General features: G+C 36.2%; 1 protein-coding gene across 4 annotated transcripts in view; it reads left to right on the forward strand.

Moving 5' to 3' along the window:
• Positions 1 to 10,020, forward strand: part of GK (glycerol kinase) — a 77,989-nt gene extending 67,969 nt beyond the window's left edge. For 2 of the 4 annotated variants that reach the window (XM_011970691.1, XM_011970692.1), the window contains 3 exons: positions 2,512 to 2,592; positions 6,193 to 6,279; positions 8,160 to 9,138. In XM_011970691.1, coding sequence (XP_011826081.1) covers positions 2,512 to 2,592; positions 6,193 to 6,279; positions 8,160 to 8,170 — 179 coding nt within the window. In that variant the 3' untranslated portion in view covers positions 8,171 to 9,138. Of the gene's footprint in view, positions 1 to 2,511; positions 2,593 to 6,192; positions 6,280 to 8,159 lie in introns of all 4 variants that reach the window. The other 2 variants (XM_011970693.1, XM_011970694.1) reach the window with 2 other exon arrangements.
• The last annotated feature ends 1,724 nt before the right edge of the window (positions 10,021 to 11,744 follow it).

Here is an 11,744-nt window from a genome sequence, read left to right on the forward strand (position 1 = left end):
TTCCAGGAAGCAAGGAACTGAGGACTGAACTTTGTGTTTGAAGTTAGGATAGATCATGCCAGTGCACTACAGCGAGAGAGACTCTGTCTCAACACGAAAAAAAAAAAAAAAAAAAAAAAAAAAAAAGTTAAGGAACCAAGTAAAATAGTAAATGTTATCAATGCAGATTCGGGTACTAAGCATATTGGGCTTTACTGAATAAATGTGAATGACAGAAATCGTTGTTTATCAAAAGAACTTCTAAAATCACTTTTTAAAAACCATTTGCTTTTAATGTTTATGATCCTTTAGTGTAGGATAATAATACTGACACACTGTCGGGTATAGCTAGTTAGTACAGCCTTTTTTAAAGTGAGAAGGAAGATATATCAGCCACTCATCTCTAATGTCTATACCAGATCATCTTTGGTGCCAGTGGTCCAGCTTTAGGACATAATTAGCTGGGTTAAGAGACACTCTGGTAACTTTTAAGCACAGCAGGACTAACCTGATGAAGGCAGCAACAATTTAAGTAAGTGAACATTAGATATCTGATTCACTGTGCTAACTAAGCTAAGCCACAAGCTGTGATCAGCACTTTCACTAAAATGTAGTGATGTCGTTCTTAAATTTAAATAAATGTAGAAAAAATAAGGTTTTATATATTAGAATTGGTTTTATAACTTTTTAAAAACCTATGCATAAAATAGCATCAGCTGGGAATGGTGATATGTGCCTATAGTCCCAGCTACCCAGGAGGATCTCTTGGGCCCAAGAGTTCGAGTCCAGCCTAGGTAACATAATGAGACCCCTATCTCTTAAAAAAAAGAAAGCATCGAAGTGGATTTTAAGATATTGGGAATAAGCTTTCAAATGCATTTTTCTTTGGTTTTCTGGGAGACTATGCCAGTGTTTCTCAATTTTATTCATTCAACATATAAGAAAATGAATTATAATACTAGTAATTTTATAGTCAGAGTATACCATGTACCTTGATTTAGAAATATATTTCAACATCTGATATTCTGTCATTTTTAACTTTTGCAATACTGGATGAAATATGAAGTTCAAAAAATGTTTCTACTTTTCAAAAAAAAAATCAACTTTATAATAAGCAAATAATGTCCAGAGCAGGTATATGGCCTCTAAATGCCAATCTCACTCTTAAAGCAAGGAAGCTCTATGTCAAGACAGCCATCTCCATTCGTAGGAGAGCCATCTTTGCTGGTGTTGAAGGCCTTAGCCTGGGGTTGATCAGTCATGCCCTATTGTCCTCCCTCTCACCAGCCCTCACTCCTCCCCATAAATGAATGGGCGCCTAGATATAAATAGTACATTTTGCCAGCAAACAGTTGTTTATAGCCAACCACAGGCCAGAGACTGTACTGATGTGGGGATATAGAGATGAATAAAGCCTTATCTTCTTACCTTCTTTTGCCCTTCAGAAGATTAAAGTATATTGGGAGCAGTAGACAAAACCATAAAAATTCACTGTGGTAGCTGACATCCTGGGGTATGTGTGAAGAGGGGGCGGGGATAGAAATGGGGCACCAGAAAGCTTTCTGAAGTGAGTGATTCTTGAGCCTTGTCTCCTGGGTGTTGCAGGCCTCAGGTGCTATGGAAAGTCTGGGAGGCTTCAGAGAAAGGTAGCCCCACATGGGGTTCACTACCCTTAGAAGTACAGCATCAAGCTCATTTTTGTTTAGACTTTCTGTTGTGGATTTCCACCTTTAAAAAATCTTGCTTCAAGATGCTGGGGTTAGGGGGCATGGGGCTGACTCAGAGGAATGCAATTCAAATCTTATGAGAAACCAGTATTTGTTAAATCCTCTGACTGAAATAAAAACGCCTCCTTCTAGTCTTCCCACATTACAGCATACCCTTTTCCTCATACTCTTTCCCCCAAAAAGAAGAGAAAGCAGATCAAATGGGATTCCCCTTTCTAATTCATTACCACTTGTTTGTGAGTGGCCCAGTCTGCATAGCAGGCAGTTTGTCTACCAGTCTTCCTTTACCCTGCTGAATTTCCCCTATCCTGTTTTTGTTTGTTTGTTTGTTTGCTTGCTTGTTTTTGAGACCGAGTCTTGCTCTGTCACCCAGGCTAGAGTGCAGTGGTGTGATCTTGGCTCACTGCAACCTCTGCCTCCCAGACTCAAATGATTCTCCTACTTTAGCCTCCCGGGTAGCTGGTACTACAGGCAGGGTTTTACCATGGTGCTCAGGCTGGTCTCAAACTCCTGAGCTCAAGCGATCCTCCCTCTTTACCCTCCCAAAATGCTGGGATTACAGGCATGAGCCACCACACCCAGCCTCCCCGTGTCCTGTTTCACTCCAACTTCCAAGCAAGCATCTCTTCCAGTCACTGGCAGTCATCAGCAACCATGTGCTTTCAAATCTGAGTACTGCTAAAGCCCCACTGCAGTTTAATGTGTGCAATAATTTGTGAAGAATGTTGAGTGATCATAAGTATGGTACGTAGAACATCTCAGCAAACTACCTTTCATATGTGTTTTTTCTACCTTCTAATTCTAGAAAGTGAAATTCGTTATTCTACATGGAAGAAAGCTGTGATGAAGTCAATGGGTTGGGTTACAACTCAATCTCCAGAAAGTGGTAAAAATGTTTTTGTTTATTACTGCCACATTTTCTTAGTATGTTAAATAGTTATTTAAGTATCTAGCCATTTACACATAGCCAGGCTGCTCTGAAGCAAAGCGTTATCGTATGTCCAGAGATTCTAACATTTTGAAAACACTTTAAAGTTCTAAACACAAAATGTAAATTATCAGGTTGATATACATACTTAACCCTATCCTGCCATATCTTTCCTTATTAGTTTATTCTTGGTACTTCAATTGACAACTTAGTCGTCCAAGAGTAAAATTATTTCTAGTTTCTTCTTAATGAAAAAAAAATCAACTAGAGTCTTCATTTTTTTCCCCCTCTCCTCTTACTTTACCTTTTTGGGGGGCTGTCTTTATGACTTGAACCAACTGAAAACTGTATTAATTTCAGAATATATTCTGCTACTTCCTAGGCTGATTCCAAGTACATAATGGGAATTCCTTTGGAATCAGAGAGGAAGAAATATACCAAACATAGTAAATTCGAACTCTTATAAATAGATTGGGAAATACTCTTAGCAGAAAAAATAGTGGACTATTCTACCTTACGATCACTTAGGAAGGTCAAGAGCTTAAGTAAACCATTAAACAGCCTTAAGATGCATAGTATTATTTTTTGCTAAATACAAGATGTGGAGCATAATGAATGGAACAATGGCAAATAATTTATTGAAGCATATACTTTTTTTTTTTTTTTTTTTGAGACAGAGTCTTGCTCTGTCACCCAGGCTAGAGTACAGTGGCACGATCTTGGCCCACTGCAACCTCTGCCTTGTGGGTTTAAATGATTTTCTTGCCTCAGCCTCCCAAGTAGCTGGGGTTATAGGCGCCCACCACCACGCCCAGCTAATTTTTTTGTATTTTTAGTAGAGACGGGGTTTCACCATGTTGGCCAGGCTGGTCTGGAACTCCTGACCTCAAGTGATCCACCCGCCTTGGCTTCCCAAAATTCTGGGATTACAGGCGTGAGCCACCGCACCTGACTTGAGCATATACTTTAATGGGGAAGAGTTGACAAATGAAATAATACCTGCCTTCCTTCCAACCCCAAAGTTAATGTATCTGTTTTTTAGGAAAGCTTCCAGAATTATCTACTGCCACAGATAACTGTGGTCTGTATTTTCAGTCCCGGATGTTCCTATCTGAAGCTTTTGTTTTTCTCCTAAATAAGCTTAATATCTTTTGTTGTGAGACTCAGCTTCCTTTTCCAAGATGATGGCAAAGTTTTTCTTGCTAAGACTGTAATTTTGAGAGACCCTTTACAATTAAACTTCTCAATCATAAGTATTTTTCTAGCACAGTGCTAGTTGCTGTGTGAGATAGACGTAAGCCCTGACTTCTTTTCTAGTTGCCCTTAATTATTGCTTGTAAGAAGTGGAGTTACATGATTTCTTTAACTAGCTGGACGTTTTAAAATGGCACTTTAAATGGCATGTTTAAAATGGCATTTTGTTTTGTTTTTTGTGTTTTGAGATGGAGTCTCACTCTGTCGCCCAGGCTGGAGTGCAGTGTTGCGATCTTAGCTCACTGCAACCTCTGTCCTCCAAGTTCAAGCCATTCTCCTGCCTCAGGCTCCCGAATAGCTGGGATTACAGGTGCCTGCCACCATGCCCGGCAATTTTTTTGTATTTTTAGTAGAGATGGGGTTTCACTATCTTGACCAGGCAGGTCTTGAACTCCTGACCTCGTGATCCACCAGCCTTCCAAAGTGCTGGGATTACAGGCGTGAGCCACCGCGCCCGGCCTTAAAATGGCATTTTAATCCTCCTGTCTCCCTCCCTTCAACCCTATGTCTTACACACAGATATACAGTTCTCCTCACTAGCAGTTCAGGATGTAATTTTAACTGCAAAATTCCCACAAAATCAACTGATCATTTTTCCCTTGTTTGTGTACTTGACTATCAATGAATTTAAAATGCTAAGAAAAAGTTGATAAAACAAAAAAAAGATATGATTGCTCCAATTTCTGCTATCAGCATTAATGATAAAAGTAGTTTGGTTTGTGAGAGTTTTATATTTTAAAGAACTTTGTTTTTGTTTCAGTTAGGCTGCAGTGGATTTAAGCCAGTTTGAAATTTTTTTGTTTGTTTGTTTGTTGGAGATGGAGTTTCACACTTGTTGCCCAGGCTGGAGTGGTGCAATGGCGCGATCTCCACTCACCGCAGCCTCTGCCTCCCGGGTTCAAGCAATTCTCCTGCCTCAGCCTCCTGAGTAGCTGGGATTACAGGCATGTGCCACCATGCCCAGCTAATTTTGTATTTTTAGTAGACACTAGATTTCTCCATGTTGGTCAGCCTAGTCTCAACTCCCAACCTCTCAGGTGGTCCGCCCACCTCGGCCTCCCAAAGTGCTAGGATTACAGGCATGAGCCACCGCACCCGGCCTGAAAATGTTTTTTGAATAGATTTATGAAAAACACTCTAATATGTAATATTTTGGGGGTCTCTAAGCTGTGTAATAAACTTGGAATAGTAATCGTCAGTTAATAAAATGCTAGTTGTATTCCTTTAAGCAATCTAAGCTATATAACTATATAATTTATATGATAACAGCAATACAGATAGAATCCTATTTTAATAAACTTGAAAGGATATTAGAACTGCTACCTGTATCTTTACCTATGGGAAGAATATGAGGCTTGCTTAAGTTTCAAAGCAGTTTGCCAATTTTGAAGCAATCATATTTATTTTCTTGTTTGTGACTACATTTGAATGCTTTGTAAACAATTTTTAACATACTTTTAATATGTGTTTAAAATGTATTGTCAGGTGCATTTTGTTACATACCAAATTCTATTTAAAAAATAACACTGGCCGAGCGTGGTGGCTCACGCCTGTAATCCCAGCACTTTGGGAGACTGAGGCGGGTGGATCACGAGGTCAGGAGATTGAGACCATCCTGGCTAACACGGCGAAACTCCTTCTCTACTAAAAATACAAAAATAAATTAGCCGAGCGTGGTGGCGGGTGCCTGTAGTCCCAGCTATTCGGGAGGCTGAAGCAGGAGAATGGCGTGAACCCGGGAGGCGGAGCTTGCAGTGAGCCGAGATTGCGCCACTGCACTCCAGTCTGGGTGACAGAGCGAGACTCCGTCTCAAAAAAAATAAATAAATAAAAATTAAAACTGAACTAATATTTTAGCAAAAAATAGGGTTTTAAGTTTATCTTAGAACACTAATATAACTCTTCTCTCATAGCCAAAAGACCTATAATTTGAACTTGGGTGGAATTAAATAGATCATTTAGTATATTTGGGGGAAGAATCAAGAAAGCTAAAATTAACAGCCTCCCAAAAAGTTATCCATAGGCTCTCTCTGGCTTTGCCAGCGGAAGGCTAATGTTGGTCTATATGTATTATGTTCTTGGCTGTGTGGCATGCTATCTGTATTGTTTGTTAACTGTCATAAGCCTTCAATATTGATTATATTTTTGATTTGAAGTAATAACTCTTTGCTAGCTTTTATGAATATACTATTTTTATAGCTTATTTTGTTTTGCTATCTTGTGATTCTTAACACAAATATTGTAATTATGTGTCTCTCTTTTGGTTTGCTTGACTGGAATTCTCTTCTGCTTGGATGACCACAGGTGACCCTAGTATCTTCTGTAGTCTGCCCTTGGGCTTTTTTATAGTGAGTAGCATGGTAATGTTAATCGGAGCAAGGTACATCTCAGGTTAGTTACTCTTTAAATTAGACAACTCTATTTAGTTAGCTTTAATGTTTTCGTGTACAACTTAACAGAAATTTTTCAGTGTTTTTCATTCTTTCTGTGTCTAGGAAGCTGGAAACTCAAAGGTCTAATTAGTTAGACCAATTAATCTTTGGGGGCAGTTAGAAGTAAGAACTGTGACTCTGCTTAACCTATTTACATTTTTAATGTGATGATTTATTTAAGAGGGACTACATTCTGCTGTGAGCTGCAGCAATAAGCAAAAGTGAAAATACTAATATTTAAATGAAAGGACTTTCAGACTGCTGAAAGTTAAAGTATAGTTTTGACATTAATTAAATTGTCTTTCAAATGTATACAAATTATTTTTCATACTCCTGAAAATTTGCTAAGCAAGTCTTAACTTTTCAATTCTGGCAAGAGTTTCAGCCAGAGCATGTCAGCAGAGTTCCTGTAAAACCCTAAAACCAGGGAAGATTTATAGTCACTTTTGTTTTAGTTAAAAGAATGTATTTTGTGAACTGAAGTTTTAAAAATGATTGCTTAAATAAAGGGGTTGAAATGAAAATAGAATTATTTTTCCACATTAATTTCTACTGAATAATCTTTTTAAAATAAAAGTAAAATGGCTCAGCATGTTATGAAATATATTGCATAATCTTATTAATTTATAATAGCCATTTTTGGAAGCTGCTCTTGATGATAGCTCAATTTTTCTTAAAATTACTGGCTTAAATGGAAATGATGCTTCTTATTCTGTATGTTCCCATGAAAGTGAAACTTAAAAAAAAAATCTTCATGGTTAGGGAGAGTTAAATTCTCTCTCAATTAATAAGATAATGGCCTGAGCTTAAGATGTAAAATTTAAACTTTAGTGATATGAGAGGGAACATCTGTTTGTCGAGATCTGACAAACATTTATTTAGCTTGTCATTATCATTTTAGTGCTATACATAAATGTAGAACGAAAATTATTTACAGAAAATTATTTGCAGAACATTAGGTTATCTTTTAATGAGAAAATTTGGGTTACTTGCATGAGAATTTAAAACTAGATTATATTACTTTTTCCATATTCTGAATATTCATGCATATTCAGAATAAATTTGTTCAAATTGTCTGCTTCTGTACTAACAATACCTTAACTTGGTATCAGTAACAGAAGAAAAAACTATGGAATGCTACAGTAAATACTGCGTTTCCAAAAACACAACCACTAGTCCAAATAGTTAGTTTTTCTTTGAATTACCTTACAAAAGGCCTCTGTATACATAAATCTATATGGAATCTGTTCTTTCTGCTTCTCAGGAATGTTTGGTGGAACATTCCCATGAGAACTGTAATTTAAATCTATAAAGAAACGTACACATTATTTTAGAAAAAGTTCTGTTACTTTTCATTATCCTGAGTATTTTGGGCTGCATAACAATGGTCTGGAAAAGTAAAGAAAAGAAACATTGCAGCTGAAAGTTTTGATTTGTTTGTTTGTTTGTTTCCCCCTTGGTATCATGACAGCATGAAAAGGCCTTGTCTCTATGAAAATTGAGACATGTGGCATCTCTCTAAGCTAAAAGATGTGCTACGTGTCTAGATTCTTAGGCTTCTAAAATGCACGTGGTCACTATATTTAGGTTCTCTCTTTGATGACATACCCTGCAATTTGAGAGGGCTGGAAATTGTTTGCCTTGGTAAACAATTAGCAACAGTGGCAATATTTGCTAATTTTGGAATTAGCCCTGTTTGTTGCATTTTAATTGTGAGGCATGATTTAGAAATCATATGGACTTTCTAGTTTAATAAATGATTGAATCGTCTTCATTGCTTTAACTCCTGCATTGTATGCATGTATTATTGACATATGTGGTTTTTGTTCCCCATTTCAGGTATTCCATAAAACTTACCAACTCATGGAGTCCCAAGATGTGAGCTTTTTACATAATGAAAGAACCCAGCAATTCTGTCTCTTAATGCGATGACACTATTCATAGACTTTAATTTTATTTATAAGCCACTTGCTGCATGACCCTCCGAGTAGACCTGTGGCTTAAAATAAAGAAAATGCAGCAAAAAGAATGCTATAGAAATATTTGGTGGTTTTTTTTTTTTTTTTTTTTTAACATCCACAGTTAAGGTTGGACCAGCTACCTTTGGGGCTGACCCCCTCCATTGCCATAACATCCTGCTGCATTGCCTCTAAGATGTAGGAAGAATTTGGATCCTCACCATTGGAATCTTCCATCAAACATATTCAAACACTATTGGACCAGGATTTGAGTCTCTGCATGACATATACTTGATTAAAAGGTTATTACTAACCTGTTACAAATGAACAGCTCTTTGATTTTAACGGACACCCCAAAAGTCTTCTTGTCTACATAGTAGAAGACGGCAACACCTTCACTGAATGTTTGAATAGAAACTTCTACTAAATTATTAAAATAGACATTTAGTGTTCTCACAGCTTGGATATTTTTCTGAAAAGTATTTGCCAAAACTGAAATCCTTCAGATATTTTCCTTTGTCCCACTAGTTATGATGACTTTCTGTCTGGATCTTACAGGAAAGGATACTTTCTTTTTTCTTCCATCTTTCCTTTTTATATTTTTTACTTTGTCATACCTGCCTATATATTTTATACACTGAGGGTAGCCCATTTATAAATTAAGAGCACATTAAATTCAGAAGGTTCTAACAGGGCTGGTCTTAAGTGAACCACTATGTATATAAATATGTTAGAAAACAGCTGTATACATTTTTGGGCAACGGTTATGCATAATATTTACCAGGAGAATTTTTTTCTTAAAGAGCCAACATTTAAAATTTATGTTTTATGTCAATAAAAGAAAATATACTTTATTGTGACTTCAACTATATTTCTTATCCCTTACATTTTTATTTGTCTTAGCTTAAAAAAAGAAGAAACTGTGGAATACTACAGTAAATATTGTTTTCAAACACAAGCAATAATTCAAATAGTTATTTTTCTTTTGAATTAATTTTAGACATATTTGGGATCCTATTGAGGGGATAAGAGGATGTCAAAAAAAGTTAAATACCTAAGTAGAAAAAAATATAGAAATAAAGCCAATAATCTCTTTCAGTTCAAATGTTAGCAACTGTTAATAAGAAATTGCTTTCTGGGATGACGGAATTATCTCTGCTTAGTATCTTATTGTAACTGAAAAAAGGTTTATCATTACAAATGCCTTCCAATGAAACCAAGAATTTCTCAAAATATTTAATGTCACATAAGAAGTTACCTAATCTAGCTTCTTAATGTCAATTTTTAAAAAATCTTAAAATTACTTAGTTTTGTAGTAAACAGTGAATAAAAGGTTGCCTCCTAATTATTTTTTTCAATTAGTGCTGAATGGGAAAACATTTATATCTTACTATAAAAGGTTCTGTTTTGTTTGGAATTGATGGTAGCTTTATTTACTGTTCTGATTGTGCTGTTTCTAAATTATTGAATCTGCTAGGTTTCATTGATGCAGCCACCACTTAAGTGACATAAATATTATAGAGAGGTACTGTGAAATGATCACTTTGTGGCAGGGGTACTTTTAAACAATGTTTCTACAAAAGTAGGTTGAGTTCATTGTAAATAATTGTGAAAACCACTGTTCAAATAATTTTAAGATTACATTAATTTTTCTATAAATTGTAGATTTATAAATGTTTGAAATTGTACACATTGATATTTAATGACAAATTTACTTAAAATAAATTGACCCCTCATTCTTACTTGCACTTCTCATTTACAGACTAGAACTTAGATGAAAGTTAAATTAAGAAAGATGTTTCAGGAAATGTGAAACTTGGCTGTTAGCACTTGATAGGGCACACTCTGAAGAGTTAACCAACAGCCGAAGAAGTAATTTCTGTAATGATGAACACCTTAATCATTCTGTTAGAACAGACTACACTGTCCCATCTCAGCATTTGCAGAAAATACGTTGGTAAGGTCAGCAGCCATTATCAATAGGGCCTTGCGTGGCTAACCTTGACCACCATTCTTCTCTCAATCTGATAGGCAACACCTCAATCCTTTGTTCTCCAACTAATCAGTAAAATAAGTAATGCATCTCTGCTTCTGTAATGATATCTTAGAATTTTTAGTATGTTTCTTTTGAAATGCCCAAAGCCCAATTCTTTGGGATATCTTTTGGGTATCTGGTATCATGTGGGAGTGAAGAATGAAAGTTTTTGGAGAAACCAACAAATGAAAGCTGTGATAGCACAGAAGCTAACGGCGTTGACAGTGGAGTAGGTAGTATTTACTCTGTAGTGTTTACAACATAGTAGATAGAAGTACAAAATTTTTTTTAACTGTAACTCTTTCATAGCTTGTTTTATCTAGTAATATTTAAATAATGACGTTTCCTTGATCCTTTGCTTTTGCAACCTAACAACTTTAATAATAAGTTCACATAATAAACAATGAGTAGAAAATTGAGTGACTTTGTAAACCAATCTGATTTCTACTTTGTGTGTACTTTATAGGTACATATCTTCATTTTGGCCTTATCATTAAATATACATTGTGCCAAGTATCGTAGACAAAAAAAAACCTCTCACAGGTATTTCCTGAGATTGCCCCGTCATCAAATTTAATGAAAATGACCCATTAAATTAAATTTGAGGACCATAAAGATAAATATTCTGAGAAGGAGAAGTTAGGTTAAAAACAAGTTTCTCAACTAGGCCAATATCTTTAATTGCCAGTTTTCATTCAATTTCAAATAACTAGTTCTACCTGACAGCGTAACAGTTGAGAGGATGACAATATTTTATTTTAAAAAGCAGCTTCAGGCCGCTTTCAATTTTCCTGTCTAGTATTAAGTAGTTTCTTTTATTCCTTATTATTGAACTTGATAATATCTATCTCATAGATTTCTTCTTATTGTATGACTAGTTTACAAGTGGATTTCATAAATATCAAATCATTTAATCACCAAAATATCCATCAAAGAGAAGCTTGTTAAATAAATTCTGGTACAGCCATACAGAGAAAATGTGTAGCTTTAGAAAAGGATGAGGATACTCTCTAGAAAGATATGGTATTCAGGGTAAGTGAAAAAGCAAGGTGCGGAGCAGCATGTAACTGTACTACCCTTCTATTAGAAAGAGAGAGACAGAGAAACTAGAATGTTTGCCTATGCCGGAAGGACAGAAAAGCTGTTAATAGTGCTTATCCACTGGGACAGAAAGGGGTGATAATTAGGCACTTGGGAGAAAGGGGTGGGAAAAAATTTCACTATACATATATGTGTGTGTGTGTGTGTGTGTGTGTATGTATATGTGTGTGTGTGTGGATATATACACATTTTTTTTTTTGAAACGGAGTCCCACTCTTGCCCAGGCTGGAGTGCAGTGGCATGATCTGGGCTCACCATAACCTCCGCCTCCAAGGTTCAAGCAATTCTCCTGCCGCAAGCCTCCCGAGTAGCTGGGACTACAGGTACATG

This window comes from Mandrillus leucophaeus, unplaced genomic scaffold (assembly GCF_000951045.1).
Source record: "Mandrillus leucophaeus isolate KB7577 unplaced genomic scaffold, Mleu.le_1.0 Scaffold964, whole genome shotgun sequence".
NCBI classification, from domain to species: domain Eukaryota; kingdom Metazoa; phylum Chordata; class Mammalia; order Primates; family Cercopithecidae; genus Mandrillus; species Mandrillus leucophaeus.